This window comes from Hylobates moloch, unplaced genomic scaffold (genome assembly GCF_009828535.3).
Source record: "Hylobates moloch isolate HMO894 unplaced genomic scaffold, HMol_V3 SCAFFOLD_17, whole genome shotgun sequence".
NCBI lineage: Eukaryota > Metazoa > Chordata > Mammalia > Primates > Hylobatidae > Hylobates > Hylobates moloch.
Window position 1 is genome coordinate 81,087,457 of NW_026652292.1, and position 20,427 is coordinate 81,107,883.

The window sequence follows — 20,427 nt, forward strand, 5'->3', positions numbered from 1 at the left end:
AAACAATCAAACACTGAAAAGAGCATCAGTAATCTATGGGACAACACTAAGCAATCATTCAGGAAATCACAGCCCCTTTAAGAGAGGGAAAAAAGGAGGGGGAAAGGGCAGAAAAAAAATCTTTGAAGAAATAATGGCCTAGTCGGGTGCAGTGGCTCACGCCTGTAATCCCAGCACTTGGGGAGGCCCAGGCAAGTGGATCATGAGGTCAGGAGATTGAGACCATCCTGGCTAACATGGTGAAACCTCGTCTCTACTAAAAATACAAAAAATTAGCCAGGCGTGGTGGCGGGCGCCTGTAGTCCCAGCTACTTGGGAGGCTGAGGCAGGAGAATGGCTTGAACCTGGGAGGCGAAGCTTGCAGTGAGCCAAGATAGCGCAGCACTGCACTCCAACCTGGGTGACAGAGTGAGACACTGTCTCAAAAAAAAAAAAAAAAAAAGAATGGCCTAAAATTTTCCAAACTTTAAAAATACTATGAAGCCACAGACCCAAGCTCAATAAACTCAGGCACAAGAAACACAAGATATAAAAAAACTACATCAGGGCATATCATTACCAAATCACCCAAAACAGACAGTATAAAGTCTGTCACCCATGCTGGAGTGCAGTGGCATGATCATGGCACTCTGCAGCCTCAACCTCCCAGGCTCAAGCAATCCTCCCACTTCAGCCCCGAGTAGCTGGCAAAAGAAAACTCCAACACATAATACATTTCAATTATGTATAAAAATGAGTATGGAATAAATAAGGATTAGAAGACAAGAAAAACAAAATATTAACTGTCAAGAATGTGGAATTATTATTTTTTATTCCTAGTGTTGCTATTTAGAAAAAGAAAATGATTCTGTTTTAATTCTAAGGTCCCTGTGCCTTTAAATCCTGGAACTAGGTAAACTCACAGAAGTCTGAAGAAAACCTGCTCATACCCGTCACCACATCAAGCTCACCTCTCCAGCTACACTTGCGCTCAGACCCCAACACCCAGTCCCGCACGCATCCAGAGGCCTACGCATGTTGGTGCAGGGGCTCTGATGCCTTTACCTAAGCAAGGTCACAGATAAGGCTTAATAGTTTGTATATCTCAAGCCTGGCCTGACAATCTAAGCATCTGGATATCTTTCCAGCTGCCTCAGAACTGCTGTGTGGCAGAAAGAGATCTGAAACCTTGCCATGCTGTGAGTCAGTGAGGGAGATTCCTCAAAACAGGGGCCAGGTGCAAACAAGAACCTGTGAAAGCTTCTACCCTACATATCCTCCTCTAAAAGACCATGGATAAAAACTCAACAATTAAGCAGGTGAGGCTTCCAAAGTACAAACAAAAGGATATACGAGAAAGCTAAAATGGGCCTCTGTCATGAAACAGCAAAAAAGATGAACTTAGAAAAACAAAAAAGGAGAGATGAGTAAATCTACCTTTAACTATAAAGACACAGGCCAGAGAATAAGATGCTTAATTATCCAGTTATTCTTATGCCAAACGTAAAAATTTTCAGAGATGAGCTTATTATCTATATGTACCTTTAAAAATATATACATACACACACAACCATCTGGCTGATTTCAGGAATATAAAGATCAACTAATGTCAATCTTCATTAAATTGTGACTTGTTAGTAATTTACTTTTATTATTTGGATAAGGCAGCATTTGATACATTCACTGACTGTAATTGAAAAATAGCCATTTCTATGTATGACAGTCATAATAATAAGGTAAAAAAAACCCACAACGAAAAAGAAAATCTTATTATTTAAAGAATCCCATCTAGATGATGTTTATTTTGGTATATCTCACATTCAAATTTAAAACATGTAGTATTTTCCATTTTGCTAAAATGTGTTATACATGGAGACTGCTGGCCACTAAAGACTACTTATTAAGCACAGTGGTTTAGGGCAAAGAGAGGGAGATCTGAAAATATGGCTGGGCACGGTGGCTGACGCCTGTGATCCCAGCACTCTAGGAGGCTGAGGTGGGTGGATCACAAGGTCAGGAGTTCAAGACTAGCCTGGCCAACGTGGTGAAACCCCATCTCCACTAAAAATACAAAAAATTAGCCGGGCGTGGTGGCAGGTGCCTGTAATCCCAGCTACTCCAGAGGCTGAGGTAGGAGAATCGCTTGAACCCAGAAGGCAAAGGTTGCAGTGGGCCGAGATTCCGCCAATGCACTCCAGCCCGGGCGACAGAGCAAGACTCCACCTCAAAAAAAAAAAAAAAAAAAAAAGAAGGTATGCTTCCAAAATGGCCGAATAGGAACAGCTCCAGTCTACAGCTCCCAGTGAGACCGACGCAGAAGACAGGTGATTTCTGCATTTCCAACTGAGGTACCTAGTTCATCTCACTGGGACTGGTTGGACAGTGGGTGCAGCCCACGGAGGGCAAGCCGAAGCAGGGCAGGGCGTTGCCTCACCCAGGAAGCACAAGGGGTCAGGGGATTTCCCTTTCCTAGCCAAGGGAAGCCCTGAGTGACTGTACCTGAAGGAGCAGTACACTCCTACCCAAATACTGCGCTTTTCCCACAGTCTTCACAACCGGCAGACCAGGAGATCCTCTCTTGTGCCTGGCTCAGCGGGTCCCACGCCCATGAGGCCTTGCTCACTGCTAGCGCAGCAGTCTGAAATCGACCTGGGATGTGGGAGCTTGGCCGGGGGAGGGGCGTCCACCACTGCTGAGGCTAGAGTAGGCAGTTCTATGCTCACAGTGTAAACAAAGCAGCAGCGAAGTCGAACTGGGCAGAGCCTACCGCAGCTCAGCGAGGCCTACTGCCTCTCTAGATTCCACCTCTGGGGGAAGGGCACATCTGAACAAAAGGCAGCAGACAGCTTCTTCAGACTTAAACATACCTGCCTGACAGCTCTGAAGAGAGCAGTGGTTCTCCCAGTATGGCATTCAAGCTCCGATAACGGACAGACTGCCTCCTCAAGTGGGTCCCTGACCCCCATGTAGCCTGACTGGGAGACATCTCCCAGTAGGGGCCAACAAACACCTCATACAGGCAGATACCTTCGTGCTCTGGGACGAAACTTCCAGAGGAAGGAACAGGCAGCAATCTTTGCTGTTCTGCAGCCTCCACTGGTGATGCCCAGGCAAACAGGGCCTGGAGTGGACCTCCAGCAAACTCCAACAGACCTGCAGCTGAGGGGCCTGTCTGTTAGAAGGAAAACTAACAAACGGAAAGGAATAGCATCAACAGCAACAAAAAGGACATCCACACCAAAACCCCATCCGTAGGTCACCAACATCAAAGACCAAAGGTAGATAAAACCACAATGATGGGGAGAAACCAGAGCAGAAAGGCTGAAAATTCCAAAAACCAGAACACCTCTTCTCCTCCAAAGGAACACAACTCCTCACCAGCAAGGGAACAAAACTGGATGGAGAATGAGTTTGATGAATTGACAGAAGTAGGCTTCAGAAGGTCGGTAATAACAAACTTCTCCGAGCTAAAGGAGCATGTTCTAACCCATCATAAGGAAGCTAAAAACCTTGAAAAAGTGTTAGACTAATGGCTAGAATAACCAGTGTAGAGAAGAGCTTAAATGACCTGATGGAGCCGAAAACCACAGAATGAGAATTTCATGAAGCATACACAAGCTTCAACAGCTGATTCGATCAAGCGGAAGAAAGGATATCAGTGATTGAAGATCAAATTAATGAAATAAAGTGAGAAGACAAGATTAGAGAAAAAACAGTGAGAAGAAATGAACCAAGCCTCCAAGAAATATGGGACTATGTGAAAAGACCAAATCTATGTTTGGTGTACCTGAAAGTGATGGGGAGAATGGAACCAAGTTAGAAAACACTCTTCAGGATATTATCCAGGAGAACTTCCCCAACCTAGCAAGGCAGACCAACATTCAAATTCAGGAAATACAGAGAACACCACAAAGATACTCCTCTAGAAGAGTAACCCCAAGACACATAATCGTCAGATACACCAAGATTGAAATGAAGGAAAAGGGCAGCCAGAGAGAAAGGTTGGGTTACCCACAAAGGGAAGCCCATCAGACTAACAGCGGATCTCTCTGCAGAAATCCTGCAAGCCAGAAAAGAGTGGGAGCCAATATTCGACATTCTTTAAAAAAAGTATTTTCAACCCAGAATTTCATATCCAGCCAAACTAAGCTTCATAAGTGAACAAGAAATAAAATCCTTTACAGACACGCAAATGCTGAGAGATTTTGTCACCACCAGGCCTGCCTTACAAGAGCTCCTGAAGGAAGCACTAAACATGGAAAGGAACAACCAGTACCAGCCACTGCAAAAACATGCCAAATTGTAAAGACTACTGACACTATGAAGAAACCGCATCAGTTAACGGGCAAAATAACCAGCTAGCATCATAATGACAGGATCAAATTCACACATAACAATATTAACCTTAAATGTAAATGGGTTAAATGCTCCAATTAAAAGACACAGACTGGCAAATTGGATAAAGAGTCAAGACCCATCTCACATGCAAAGACACTCATAGGCTCAAAATAAAGGGATGGAGGAAGATCTACCAAGCAAATGGAAAGCAAAAAAAAGGCAGGGATTGCAATCCTAGTCTCTGATAAAACAGACTAAATCAACAAAGATCAAAGGAGACAAAGGCCATTACATAATGGTAAAGGGATCAATTCAACAAGAAGAGCTAACTATCCTAAATATACATGCACCCAATACAGGAGCACCCAGATTCATGAAGCAAGCTCTTAGAGACCTACAAAGAGACTCCCACATGGTAATAGTGGGAGACTTTAACACCCCACTGTCAATATTAGGCAGATCAATGAGCCAGAAAATTAACAAGAATATCCAGGACTTGAACTCAGCTCTGGACCAAGCGGACCTAATAGACATCTACAGAACTCTGCACCCCAAATCAACAGAATATACATTCTTCTCAGCACCACATCGCACTTATTCTAAAATTGCCCACATAGTTGGAAGTAAAACACTCCTCAGCAAATGTAAAAGAACAGAAGTCACAACAAACTGTCTCTCCGACCACAGTGCAATCAAATTAGAACTCAGGATTGAGAATCTCGCTCAAAACCACACAACTACATGGAAACTGAACAACCTGCTCTTGAATGATTACTGGGTAAATAACGAAATGAAGGCAGAAATAAAAATTTTCTTTGAAACCAATGAGAACAAAGACACAACGTACCAGAATCTCTGGGACACATTTAAAGCAGTGTGTAGAGGGAAATTTATAGCACCAAATGCCCACAAGAGAAAGGAGGAAAGATCTAAAATCGACACCCTAACATCACAATTAAAAGAACTAGAGAAGCAAGAGCAAACAAATTCAAAAGCTAGCAGAAGACAAAAAATAACTAAGATCAGAGCAGAACTAAAGGAGATAGATACAAAAAAACCCTACAAAAAAAATCAATGAATCCAGGAGCTGATTTTTTGAAAAGATCAATAAAATAGGCAGACCGCTAGCAAGACTAATAAAGAAAAGAGAGAAGAATCAAATAAACTCAATAAAAAATGATAAAGGGGATATCACCACCGATCCCACAGAAACACAAACTACCATCAGAGAATACTATAAACATCTCTACCCAAATAAACTAGAAAATCTAGAAGAAATGGATAAATTCCTGGACACATACACCCTCCCAAGACTAAAACAGGAAAAAGCTGAATCTCTGAATGCACCAATAACAGGTTCTAAAATTGAGGCAATAGTTAATGGCCTACTAACCAAAAAAAGTCCAGGACGGATTCACAGCCAAATTCTACCAGAGGTACAAAGAGGAGCTGGTACCATTCCTTCTGAAACTATTCCAATCAATAGAAAAAGAGAGAATCCTCCCTAACTCATTTTATGAGGCCAGCATCATCCTGATACCAAAGCCTGGCAGAGACGCAACCAAAAAAGAGAATTTTAGGTCAATATCCCTGATGAACATCGATGTGAAAATCCTCAATAAAATACTGGCAAACTGAATCCAGCAGCACATCAAAAAGCTTACCCACCACAATCAAGTCAGCTTCATCCCTGGAATGCAAGGCTGGTTCAACATACGCAAATCAATAAACGTAATCTATCACATAAACAGAACCAACAACAAAAACCATATGATTATCTCAATAGATGCAGAAAAGGCCTTCGACAAAATTCAACAGCCTTTCATGTAAAAACTCTCAATAAACTAGGTATCGATGGAACATATCTTAACATAGTAAGAGCTATTTATGACAAACCCACAGCTAATATCATACTGAATGGGCAAAAACTGGAAGCATTCCCTTCAAAAACCGGATGCCCTCTCTCACCACTCCTATTCAACATAGTATTGGAAGTTCTGGCCAGGGCAATCAGGCAAGAGAAAGCAATAAAGAGTATTCAAATAGGAAGAGAGGAAGTCAAATTGTCTCTGTTTGCAGATGACATGATTGTATATTTAGAAAACCCTATTGTTTCAGCTCAAAATCTCCTTAAGCTGATAAGCAACTTCAGCAAAGTCTCAGGATACAAAATCAATGTGCAAAAATCACAAGCATTCCTATACACCAATAACAGACAAACAGAGAGCCAAGTCATGAGTGAACTCCCATTCACAAATGCTACTAAGGGAATGAAATACCTAGGAATACAACTTACAAGGCATGTGAAGGACCTCTTCAAGGAGAACTACAAACCACTGCTCAAGGAAATAAGAGAGGACACAAACAAATGGAAAAACATTCCATGTTCATGGATAGGAAGAATCAATATCGTGAAAATGGCCTTACTGCCCAAAGTAATTTATATATTCAATGCTATCCCCATCAAGCTACCACTGACTTTCTTCACAGAATTGGAAAAAACTATTTTAAACTTCATATGGAACCAAAAAAGAGCCTGCATCGCCAAGACAATCCTGGGCTAGAAGAACAAAGCTGGAGGCATCACACTACCTGACTTCAAACTATACTACAAGGCTACAGTAACCAAAACAGCATGGTACTGGTACCAAAACAGACATATAGACCAATGGAACAGAACAGAGGCCTCAGAAATAACACCACACATCTACAATCATCTGATCTTTGACAAACCTGACACACATAAGCAATGGGGAAAAGATTCCCTATTTAATAAGTGGTGTTGGGAAAACTGGCTAGCCACATGCAGAAAACTGAAACTGGACCCCTTCCTTATACCTTATACAAAAATCAACTCAAGATGGATCAAAGAATTAAACATAAGACCTAGGACCATAAAAATCCTAGAAGAAAACCTGGGCAATAATATTCAGGACATAGGCATAGGAAAAGACTTCATGTCTAAAACACCAAAAGCAATGGCAACAAAAGCCAAAATTGACAAATGGGATCTATTAAACTAAAGAGCTTCTGCACAGCAAAAGAAACTATCATCAGAGTGAATAGGCAACTTACATAATGGGATAAAATTTTTGCAATTTATCCATCTGACAAAGGGCTAATATCCAGAATCTACAAAGAACTTAAACAAATTTACGAAAAAAAAGCAAACAACCCCAACAAAAAATGGACAACGGATATGAACAGCCACTTCGCAAAAGAAGACATTTATGCAGCCAACAGACATATGAAAAAATGCTCACCACCACTGGTCATTAGAGAAATGCAAATCAAAATCACAATGAGATACCATCTCACACCAGTTAGAATGGCGATCGTTAAAAAGTCACTAAACAACAGATGCTGGAGAGGTTGTGGAAAAATAGGAACACTTTTACACTGTTGGTGGGAGTGTAAATTAGTTCAACCATTGTGGAAGACAGTGTGGCGATTCCTCAAAGGTCTAGAACTAGAAATACTATTTGACCCAGCGATCCCATTACTGGGCATATACCCAAAGGATTATAAATCATTCTACGATAAAGACACATGCACACGTATGTTTATTGTGGCACTAGTCACAATAGCAAAGACTTGGAACCAACTTGAATGTCCATCAATGATAGACTGGATTAAGAAAATGTGGCACATATACACCATGGAACACTATACAACCATAAAAAAGGATGATGAGTTCATGTCCTTTGCAGGGACATGGATGAAGCTGGAAACCATCACTCTCAGCAAACTATCACAAGATCATAAAACCAAACACTGCATGTTCTCACTCATAAGTGGGAACTGAACAATGAGAACACATGGACACAGGGAGGGGAACATCACACACCGGGGCCTGTGGGGAGTGAGGGGACTAGAGGAGGGATAACATTAGGAGAAATACCTAATGTAGGTGACGGGTTGATGGGTGCAGCAAACCATCATGGCACGTGTATACCTATGTAACAAAACTGCACATTCTGCACATGTAACCCAGAACTTAAAGTATAATAAATAAATAAATAAAAATAAAACTGAAATTAGCTACCAAAGAAAAAGAAAATCTATGAGACTTCTAACTCAGGCTCTGCCACTGACTTTCTGTGAGATAAGTCAGAGACTATCTCTGTCAGAGAATATGACTGTCAACCCCAGCTCTGTTACTTCCTCAGGCACAAAAGAGCAAGTCACACCTCCCGCCCCGCCCCCTCACCCGTCTGTTTTGCCCCTTTCTACTTGAAAAGGTCAAATTAAGAAATAAAGGACTCCATAAACACATTTTGAAACCCATTAATTTTCTAAACTAAACTGGGTCTAAGCTAATACATGATAACAGACAAAAATAGAATACAAATAGAACCTTCCACCTAAACTTCACGGCTAAGGCAAAGTCAGACTCAGGTCCTGTGAGGCAAGCACGTGGGGCAGGGAGGAGTCGCCCGGAGGCACCCTGGAGAACCGGGCTCCATCCTAGATGAACTCAGCCCAGAGGACGCACATCAAGTGTGCCAGCCACAACCCAAGGAGAAAAAACAAGACACAAACCTTCCCAATGTCCTGCAGTGTGGCCAGCTCTAGTATCTGAGAAAGAACATCCAAGGCTGAGCGGAGAAACCCTCCAAACTTTTCCGTGCTGTTCTGAAGATCCAAGGTGACCTTGGGAAGGTGAAGGAGAGAACACACGGTTACTGGCCCTGTCACGATCTCATAATGTACAACCAAAGACACAAACATGGACGGCTGCGGCAGATGCCTCCACTGTGCGGCGCCGTACACTCACCTTGCAGGGTGTGTCTGCGTGTTTGTTGTCAGCACTGGGAAAATATCTTGGAAAGAAATTCCTTTCAGATAGCTATACAAAAACTACTCTTTCAAAGGCTTTCAGGTTACACTGGCGCTACTGGAAGAAATAATTCCTAACTTTCTTTCATAATGAGAAAAAAAGGGTTAAATGTCCATCATAATCAGTATCTGGTATGTGGTATATCAAAAAATAGAAAATACGAAGTCCTATTCCTTATACATTAGGATCCCTGGGAGAAATCACTGTCAAATTCACATAGGGTTGGTTCAATTTGGATACAATAAAATATTAAATCAGGTGTAAGATGTGTTAAGATTCTAAAGGATTTCATGTAATTAAATTATACAGCAATTCTATTTTACAGACTCAGAGAATGGGTCAGCACCAAAGACATCATGTATAACAAGAAAGGTAAGGTGAGACTGACTACGAAAATAAATATTGGTAAAACACTGCCTCAGAAAAGAAGGCGCTCAGTGAACATAAATCTAAGAACCCTTGTGAAAGAGAAGCTTTCTCTGGGCAAAGATAGAATCAGGCAACAGACAGACACAGAAACTGAAAATGTGAGTGGATCTAAATACCATGACTACGCTAGTCAACCTGGGTGTGCCCTAAGGCCAGTCAAAGGAAAGAAAAATCCAGCAGTGACACCACTAAGGGTCCAAGGGACGAGGTGATGTGGTGATGTCATGTGAGATGAAGAGCCCAGGGAAGAAAGGGTTCTCCTCCAACGGACACAGCAATCTGACCTCTCCTGGACAACAGGTAAGTGGGAGGGAAAAGAAGGCATGGAATTTGGGAAAGAGAAGCTCACCATAGGAAGGTCTAGCTCTCAAAGAAGGGAAAAGAGGTCATGAGATGAGAATTAAGATGAAAAAGCCTCCAGGTTTTCAGAAGAGCTGCAAAAGTTCTGTGGAGACTCGAAACCAAAACAAGAAACCAGGGAAGACAAAAGGAATCAGAGGAGAGCAGGAAGGGCCACACAAGAAATGGGGAGTGGAGATGCTGAGCAACTCCGCAGAAGGAACCAAGGAAACCAGAGGCAATACTCAAAGATGCAGCAAGACACGCTAGGCACTCCAAACACACTTCAGCTGAGAAGCTGCACAGCAGAAGCTGACCGCGGGGATGACAGAGCAAAGGAAACAGGAGTCCAAGATGCCAGGGAGGCCAGAATTATAGCAGAACATGCTGGAGTTCAGGGTATTCAGGAAGGAAAATAATAAACAGACAGCAAGCGCTAGGAGCATAGAAAGGTGCCCTGAAATTCAAGATGATATGAGTTGAAAACAGGTGGAAAAGAAGTATCTTCTCTATGGCATTTTTCAACATGCCGTATTCTGCTTTGGGAGCTGACATGAGAACCATGCAGCTTAGAGAGACTCCAAATCTTGTAAAATATGAAGACTTTTATACCTTCCAAAATTATCAAACATTCTTCAGAAAAGAAGCCACATACGTTTGATAAATGATTTTCAGGGAAAAAAAAAAACCCATGAGAAGTAACTATTAGTAACAAAAACAGAGGAATACCTGAGGATTCATTTATCAAGAAATGTGCAAGAGCTACGTGAAATAATCTTTAAAGTTTTTTTTAAGTCCTTTAAATTTCATGTGCTTTAAAAAGTTTTGAACAAATAGGAAAGCATCCCACATTCTGGACAGGGTGACTTAACATCTGAGGTATAAGTTCTCCCTACATTAATCTACAAGTAGAAGTTGATTCTATTGTTCACATCCCAAAATCAATAAAGAAGAATATCCAGAAAATTCTAAAGAACAACAGGGTAACTGATCCCCTCATAAATACCATGAAGCTACAATAATTAAGAAGTATACTTCTAGCCGGGTGCAGCTGCTCACGCCTGTAATCCCAGCACTTTGGGAGGCCAAAGAGGGAGGATTACTTAAGCCAGGAGCTTGAGGCCAGCCCAGGCAACTTAGGGAGATCCTGTCTGTACAAAAAATGTAAAAATTAGCTGGGTATGGTGGCACATGCCCGTAGTCCCAGGTACTCAGGAGCTGAGGTGGGAGGATCACTTGAGCCCTGGAGGCTGAGACTGCAGGGAGGCATGGTTGCACCACTGCACTCCAACCTGGGGACAGAGCAAGACTCTGTCTAACAAAAAAAAAAAAAAGGATGCTTCTAATAGATGAGCAGACAGATAGATTGATATAACAAAATAATAAATGAAACTACTGAAACTAGAGAATTATGAGAATGTAAGTAACTCAAGCCAATTAGTACAGAAAAATTCTTCTGTAAACAGTATTGGGGACAACCAAAAACAAAAATTAAATTAGACGCATACTTCATATCTTAACAAATTGCAGATGAATAGAAAATTTTAAAGTTAATAAAAAATGAACTAAAAAACTAAAACATCCCTAGACAGAAAGGCTGGCTCTTGGGGGTATCTGGTGAACAGTTCCTTACGCTGACATAAACTTTCCCTAGCTGATATCAAGTGGCTCACCATGCCCAGACTATTTGAAACACATGGTTTATGCAGAATGCCTGCTTTTCTTCTGTGGGTCTGGAATTGTGGCTCATGTTAGGCAGAGGGTACCTGCAGCACCAGCATGTTGCTGTATTTCTGTGTGAGCCTCACGGGAGGGAAGGAAGCCTGTACAAGGATCCCTCCAGACTCCACCAGGGCCACGTCCCCCTATAACCTGGCTGCACATCCTAGCTCTGTCACTGTAATCAATCTTAGCTGTGAGTACAAACAATATGAAAATCCAAAACACCTGTATGATAGAAGCTATCATAAACAAAGCTGAAAGACAACAAACTCGAAAAAACTAATTGTAACTCACATCTCAAAGGGCTTATACATCCTACAAATCATAAGAAAAACATCAATTATCCATTAGACATTAAGTATGTGTGCATACATATTTTCAAAAGATGCAGAGGCCCATACCTTGTAGTTAGCGTGTGTAGCTTTCAGGACATCATGCAGTTTGAGGTATGAAGGAAGATGATAGAAACTCCCCAGTGATGAGGATTTACTTGTTGTAACAGGACCCGAGGTATCAGATTGTCTAGAAGCTTTAAAAATATGCACACAAAAGATAAACTTTCAGATCAAAATAACTTGCCAAGTTTTAAAGAGATTACTGGAAATCATGATTTTTTAAAGTATTCTAGTATGAAAATATTCAAATATTTCCTCTGACCTTTTGATGAACTAGAAGTAATGAGAAATTAACAAACATAAGTAGAGCCTAAGTACTTTTTAAATAACAAAATAAGAAGAACGGTGTGCACAGTTGTTTTGTTGTGGTTGCTTGTTTGCTTTGTGAGAAATCAGTTAGAGAATCATAGGAGCAGCTGATTCAAGGACCACTGGCCAATTCCAGAATCTCTCTTAGCCTAAGATTCCTTAGTGGCCAATGACTTCACGAGCACACCAAGTAATCAAACAGGGATGATGTAAAAATGTTTTAAAGATGGTAAAGGCACAAACACTATCATTAAACCGATACTAAATATTAAAGTGCCAAGCACTATATACAACAATTCTACTTCGGTTTGAAGACTTTTGACTTGGAGTCTTTAGTTTATTTAATTCATCAGAAAGATGATAGTCAAATACTGATAATTTTACACTTGTAAAGGCTGAGGCTTTTCAGCAGGTCAATCTTCCTCCTGTACTACAGTCAATTCTTAGAAAAGAGCATCTTTTAAAACGCTTTAGGCAGGGTGCAGTGGCTCACACCTGTAACCCCAGCACTTTGGGAGGCCAAGGCAGGTGGATCACTTGAGGTCAGGAGTTCGAGACCAGCCTGGCCAACATGGTGAAACTCCACCTCTACTAAAAATACAAAAATTAGTCGGGTGCAGTAGCATGTGCCTGTAATCCCAGCTACTCAGGAGGCTGAGGCAGGAGAATCGCCTGAACCTGGGAGGCGGAGGTTGCAGTGAGATGAGATCGTGCCACTGTACTCCAGCCTGGGTGAAGAAGACTCCGTCTCAAAAAAAACCTTGAATGTGTTGGTCAAGGATACAAAATTTCATTTATAGACAGGAGGAATGAGTTCAAGAGATCTACTGTATAGCATGGTGACTGCAGTTAATAGCAATGTACCATGTGCAAGAAAATCACTGAAAGAGTAGATTTTAAGTGTTCTCACCACAAAACAATACGTGAGGTGATGCACAGGTTAAATAGCCATTCCACAATGCATATGTATTTCTTCTTCTTTTTTTTTGAGACAGTCTCGCTCTGTCACCCAGGCTGGAGTGCAGTGGCATGAACTCAGCTCACTGCAACCTCCACCTGCCGGATTCAAGCAATTCTCCTGCCTCAGCCTCCAAGTAGCTGGGACTACTGGCGCATGCCACCATGCCCAGCTTTTTTTTTTTTCTTTTTTTTTTTTTTTGGTATTTTTAGTACAGAGGGTATTTCACCATGCTGGCCGGTTTGGTCTTGAACTCCTGACCTCATGATCCGCCCACCTCGGCCTCCCAAAGTGCTGGGATTACAGGCGTGAGCCACCACGCCTGGCCAATGTATACATATTTCAAACATGTTGTATATTATAGATATATACAATTTTGTCAATTAAAAATAAATAAATAGGCCGGGTACAGTGGCTCATGCCTGTAATCCCAGCACTTTGAGAGGCTGAGGCAGGCGGATCACGAGGTCAGGAGATCAAGACCATCCTGGCCAACATGGTGAAACCCCATCTCTACTAAAAAAAAAAAAATACAAAAAATTAGCCAGGTGTGGTGGTGCGCACCTGTAGTCCCAGCTACTCAGGAGGCTGAGGCAGAAGAATTGCTTGAACCCAGGAGGCAGAGCTTGCACTGAGCCGAGATGGCGCCACTGCACTCCAGCCAGGGCGACAGAGCGAGACTCTGTCTCAAAAAAATAAATAAATAAATAAAATAAATAAATAGCCTTGATATAAATGCTATATACACAAAACAAATGTGAGAACCATCACTGGCCCCTGGGTGCCAAGAGACAGCGTGAGAATGGGTTTGGAGGGAGACTGTACAGACAGGCGGCCAGGTGGCCCAGATAGCAGAGGCAGCAGCAGTCACTTCATGCTTTGCCAGGCTCCTCTCCTGCCCCTGCCACTGCCCACCGAGAGCAGTAAGGATGGGAATTCGATAAACTGCAGTCACACCTAAATCCTAGCCCCTTCTGTTCTGACCTTTTCACGGGTGAAAAAAGGTCTTCCAAACTTGGGAATGGTTTAAGCTCCTCCAACTCAGATGACTTTATCCCCACTTTCTCTCTCCTTTAGCTCTTCCAAATGTAAATATTCCATTTCCAATCAGAATTTTTGACATACCAGAATCAGTTTTTTCACTCACTACGTCTATTCCTAAGCATCTACACCACTTCCCTTACTGAAAATCAGGAGGCCTCTCCAGCCATCGCCTGCAATCAGGGAAGCACAGGAGAGTGAGGCTCCATGCTAGGGCTGGAAGCCTGGAGGCTGCAGGGGCTGCTTGTCAGCAGATGGCACTTAGAGATGCTTCAGACCAAAAGGTGGTCTGTGTACATCAGTCATTAGTTTCTAATATCTTGAACCGCACCTGGAGAAACTTTCTCTCACTTTACTGATGTGTATTATATTTCTGTAAAACACCAAGTTACTTAAATCCTACGTTTCTACATGACAGATGCTGCACTCATGTCCCTCCCTTCCCCACACTGTTTCCTACCTGCACTGGCCTCACTGCCTTTCTTGGGACTCAACGGTACAGATGCTTGTTCTCCTGGTTCTTTCTCCTTCCCCTTTCGTCGGATGGGACTTAGAGAAGGCGGGTTTGTTAGAGAAGGCAAGGCTGCCTAAAATAGAAAAACAAAAACAAAAAACAAAAACAATTGATGGAAGTATAACAAAACGGAAAATTAGAATATTTGGTTTTACCATTTATTAAAAAGAGCTAACCCATGTCACTCATTTTGTTCTTGGACCCTGATATGTACAGTTCAGACACTGTACACATTTTATTTACTTTTACCCACACAATGATATATGGTAGTGACTGGCCCACAACTTCCTAACAGGTGCACAGAGAACGAGTTGAAGATGGAAGGAGCCCTCAGGGAGCCCCCAGGCCCATGCCCCCCCAACAGCAAACAACCAGGGCATTCTATGTTGGCCATGATACCATGACATGAAAGGGGTACAAAGCAGCATTTTTTTTTCTTTTTTGAGACAGGGTCTCACTCGTCACCCAGGATGGGGTGCAATCATAGTTCATTGTAGCCTCAACCTCCTAGGCTCAAGCAATCCTCCCACCTCAGCCTCAAGAGTAGATGGGACCACCGGCACATGCCACGTGACCCAGCTAATTTTTTAATTTCTTGAGGAGACAGGATCTCACACTATGATGCACAGGCTGGTCTCGAACTCCAAGCTCCGGTGATCCTCCCATCTCAGCCTCTCAAAGTGCTGGAATTATAGGCATGAGCCACCGTGCCCAACCCAAAGCAGCATTTTAAACTCCTGTTTCTAAAAGAGGAAACAGGCTCAGAGATGAAGTAACTTATTCAAGGTCACAGCTGGTTACCAGCAAAGCTAGAAGTCAACAAAGCCAGATGTATTCATAAAGCCTCAACTCTCTCCAATACACAACACATGAGAGAATATAGAACATCGAGACTCCCAATGCTCTAGGAGGTAGCCATCATGGAGCAGAGTGAAAGGAAGATGACCGAGATATGGAATTGAGGTCCTAGCTCTGCTACTTACTCACTCCCCGATCTTAGAAAAGTGCTTGTTATGGTTTCAATGCCTATAGTCCCCCAAATTTATACACTGAAACTTAATTACCAGGGTGATGGTATTAGGAGGTGGGGCCTTTGGGAGGTGACTGGTTCCTGAGGGCAGACCCCTCATGAATGAGATTAGCGTCCATATATAACAGGCCCCAGAGAGCTCCCTCACCCCCTCACCACATGAGGGCAAGGCAAAAGTCCTGGATCTTGGACTTCCCAACCCCCAGAACTGTGAGAAGTAAATTCTGTTGTTGAAGCCACCCAGGCTATGGTATTTTGTTATGGTAACCCATGCTGACTAAGACAGTCACCTTAAACCATAATAGGATGAGTGGCTACAATCGGGTGCATGAACTGGAAGGCATCAGGGAAGAACTGCAGACAGTACACGAGAGGTTACCCGGGCCTGGTGGCTCACGCCTGTAATCACAGCACTTTGGGAGGCCGAGGTGGGCAGATCATGAGGTCAGGAGATCGAGACCACCCTGACTAACATGTTGAAACCCCATCTCTACTAAAAAAAAAAAAAAAATTAGCCAGGCGTGGTGGCATGGGCCTGTAATCCCAGCCACTCGGGAGGCTGAGGCAGGAGAATCGCTTGAACCCAGGAGGCAGAGGCTCTGTCTCAATTAAAAAAAAAAAAGAAAAAGAGAGAGGCTGCTACAATGAAAACCCTGGTTGGTAGAAGGCACCAGTCACAAGCTCACTGACTGTATGAGTCCATCCACAGTAATGTCCAGAAGACATAGAGTCACAGAGACAGAAGGCAGGTTAGTGGCTGCCTGCAGCTGGGGGCATGGGAGGTTTTGGGTAAAGGGTACAGAGTTCCTTTGTGGGTTCTAAAACTGATTCTGGTGATGGCTGTAAAACTCTGTGGGCATACTAAAGAGAATGAATTATATACTTTAAATGGGTGAATTATATGAATTATCTCAAGAACGCTGTTTCCTGGCTGGGAGTGGTGGCTCACGCCTGTAATCCCAGCACTTTGGGAGGCCAAGGTGGGCGAATCACGAGGTCAGGAGTTCGAGACCAGCCTGGCCAACATGTATCTACTAAAAATACAAAAAGTTAGCTGGGTGTGGTGGCAGGTGTCTGTAATCCCAACTACTTGGGAGGCTGAGGCAGGAGAATCACTTGAACCTGGGAGGCAGAAGTTGCAGTGAGCCGAGATCATGCCAGTCCACTCCAGCCCAGGCGACAGGATGAGACTCTGTCTCAAAAAAAAAAAAAAAAAAAAAAATCAAAAAATTAGCTGGGCATGGTGGCCACGCCTGTAGTCCCAACTACTGAGGAGGCTGAGGCAGAAGGATCACTTGAGCCTGGGAGATAGAGGCCGCAGTGAGCTATGGTCATGACACTGCACTCCAAGCTGGGCAACAGAGTGACACCCTATCTCAAAAAAAATAAATTTTAAAAAAAATGCTGTTTCCCAAACAAAAGGCTAGTGCAGTAATCCAAATGAGATAGTATATCAGTCTGGACCAGAAGTGGCAGAGAACATAAAGTATGCTTATGTACATGTATTATGTGTCCATGTACAGGTGCATGCATATGTGAAGAGGTCCCCAAACTTTTTGGCACCAGGGACCGGTTCTGTGGAAGCCAATTTTTCCACAAACTGGGGTTGGCGGGGGATGGTTTCGGGATGAAACTGTTCCACCTCAAATCATCATCAGGCATTAGATTCTCATAAGGAGTATGCAACCTAGATCCCTCAAATGTGCAGTTCACAATAGGATTCATGTTCTGATATGGTTTGGTTCTGTGTCCCCACCCAAATCTCATGTTGAATTGTAATCTCCAGTGTTGGAGGTGGGGCCTGGTGGGAGGTGATTGGATCATGGGGGTAGTTTCTAATGGTTGAGCACCATTCCCCTAGGGCTTTGTGTAGCAACTCCCCCTACAGGCGCTCTCCTTTCTCCCTCCTCTCTGCCTCTCCCTCTCAATCTTTCTCTTTCTCTCTCTCTCTCTCTCTCCCCCTCTCTCTCCCTCCTTTTCTCTCTCTCTTTCCTGTGGGCCATGTGAAGATATGCCTACTTCCCCTTCACTTTCTGCCATGACTGCAAGTTTCCTGAGGCCTTCCCAGAAACAGAAGCCTGTACAGCCCACAGAACCGTGAGCCAATTAAACCTCTTTTCTTTATATGTCTCAGGTATGTCTTTATAGCAATGTGAGAACGAACTCATACACGCTCCTATGAGAGTCTAATGCCACCACTGGCATGAGAGGAGATAGAGCTCAGGTGGTAATGCTTGCTCACCTCTTCCTGTGCAGCCCAATTTTTTTTTTTTTTTTTGAGATGGAGTCCCGCTCTGTTATCCAGGCTGGAGTGCAATGGCACAATCTCGGCTCACTGCAAGCTCCACCTCCCGGGTTCACGCCATTCTCCTGCATCAGCCTCCCGAGTAGCTGGGACTACAGGTTCCTGGCACCACGCCCGGCTAAATTTTTGTATTTTTAGTAGAGACGGGGTTTCACTGTGTGAGCCGAAATGGTCTCGATCTCCTGACCTTGTGATGCACCAGCCTCGGCCTCCCAAAGTTCTGGAATTACAGGCGTGAGCCACCGTGCACGGCCTGCAGTCCAGTTTTTAACAGAGGTTGGGGACCCCTGCGTATGTGCATGTGTATGTGCATGTACATGTATGTGAATACAAATGTACACACTTTCTTCTCGCAAAATATTTAGTAGGGGAAACAAAAGACTTGGTGAGTGGAAATGAAGAGTTGTGGTGACCTGTTTCTAGCTTGATAAGATACAAAGTGGGGGAAATGGGGCAGGGGCAGATGTGGGGAGGAGGACAGAAAGCTGAGCTCATCACACCGTGTCTGACATATCCACAAATCAGCTATATATAAGTGTCACGGGGCAGTTGGCTACACTGAACTGCAGCTCCAGAGATGGGTCCTCAGAGATCCCTCATCTAGACACTGAAGACAGGAGAACAGCCCCGACTCTCAGGCTGCCCTGCCCGATACTGGAGCCACTACCCACATAGGGTTATTTAAATTTAAATTTAATGAAAACTAAACCGAATCAGGGGTTCAGTTCTTCAGTCACACTAGCTGCATTTCAAGGGCTCAACAGCTATATGTGGTTAGTGGCTACCGTCTTGGCTGGCATAGCTATGGAGCACTGCCATGGTTATAGAAAATTCTGCCACTCTCTAGAACAACACTGGCCCAGAGACTACAAAGAGAGAAGACGGCCTAGGATAGAGCCTAGAAAGCATGTGCTGGTGGGCAGGAAGGACTGAACCCAGTGACTGGGGAGTGGCAAGTGGGTCAGGGAACACCCAGGAGGCCCTCTAAAAGCCAACTGAAGAGGACACTCAAGATGGAGGCAGCGGCCTGCAGGGTACAAAGAGGGAAAGGCAGGGAGGACCAGAGCAGTGCCCAGAGATGTAAAGACATGATCTGGGTGGGAAACGCTGCTATGGAGTGTGGCAACAGAAACCACCAGCAGGGGTTAAGGAAGGATGGCTGAAGTAGTAGACAGAGTCCAGGCCAAGACAGCCAAAGAAGCCTTGCAAACAAGGTCCACCTCAGAGCAGTGGGAAGCTCTGTGAGCTGAGGCTGGGACTCTCCAGAGATGTTTGCAGAGAAGGGAGAAGACTGATGGCAGCTAAAGGAGAATGGGAAGTTAGTGGGGAGATTTTTAAAGGTAGAAGACGAGGCAAAGAGAGAGTAATCAGATATAAACAGTAAGTTAACTGGTCTATCTTAGGCCGGGTGTGGTGGCTCACGCCCATAATCCCAATACTTTGGGAGGCCGAGGCGGATAGATCACTTGAGGTCAGGAGTTTGATACCAACCTGACCAACATGGTGAAACCCCGTCTCTACTAAAAATACAAAAAAATTAGCTGGGTGTGGTGGTGCATGCCCCTGTAATCCCAGCTACTCGAGAGGCTGAGGCAGGAGAATCGTTTGAACCCAGGAGGCAGAAGTTGCAGTGAGCTGAGATCGCACCATTGCACTCCAGCCCAGGCAACAAGAGTGAAACTCCGTCTCAAAAAAAAAAAAAGTATGTGAACTGGTCTATCTTAAATCCATTGTACAAATAGTTAACATTTGTTTTGAAGCTGATTTTATTGCTTGACAGAAAAGCAAAACTGTCCCTGAGATTGGCAGAACATTCTACAACCATGGAAATGCTCTATAACTATGCTAGTCAGGACAGTAGCCATTAACCAAGATTTAAGGAGACAGCAATGAGGTACTTAGCCAGGAACATCAATTCTGAGCTTTCTTGGCTAATGCTGGAAACCTAAAACTAAAGCCAGGTATTTCCCTCTTAGGGATAACAGTGATTGATGATACTCAAAGAGCTATAAAACACATGGTCACATTTTTTTCTTCTTTTGGAAAGAGTCTGACTCTGTCATCCAGGCCGGAGTGCAGCGGCACAATCAAGGCTCACTGCAAACTCCGCCTCCCACGTTCAAGTAATTCTCTTGCCTCAGCCTCCCAAGTAGCTGGGATTACAGGCACGCGCCACCATGCCCATCTAATTTTTTTTTTGCGTGGTGGCAGGAGACGGAGTCTCGCTC

General features: G+C 43.6%; 1 protein-coding gene across 2 annotated transcripts in view; it reads right to left on the reverse strand.

Annotated features, from left to right (window-relative positions):
* Nucleotides 1-20,427, reverse strand: part of HTT (huntingtin) — a 165,784-nt gene that overhangs the window by 73,794 nt on the left and 71,563 nt on the right. For both annotated transcript variants that reach the window (XM_032136037.2, XM_058430291.1), the window contains exons 27-29: nt 14,811-14,937; nt 12,049-12,176; nt 8,860-8,970 (exon numbers count right to left, since the gene is read on the reverse strand). In XM_032136037.2, coding sequence (XP_031991928.1) covers nt 8,860-8,970; nt 12,049-12,176; nt 14,811-14,937 — 366 coding nt within the window. The remainder of the gene's footprint in view (nt 1-8,859; nt 8,971-12,048; nt 12,177-14,810; nt 14,938-20,427) is intronic.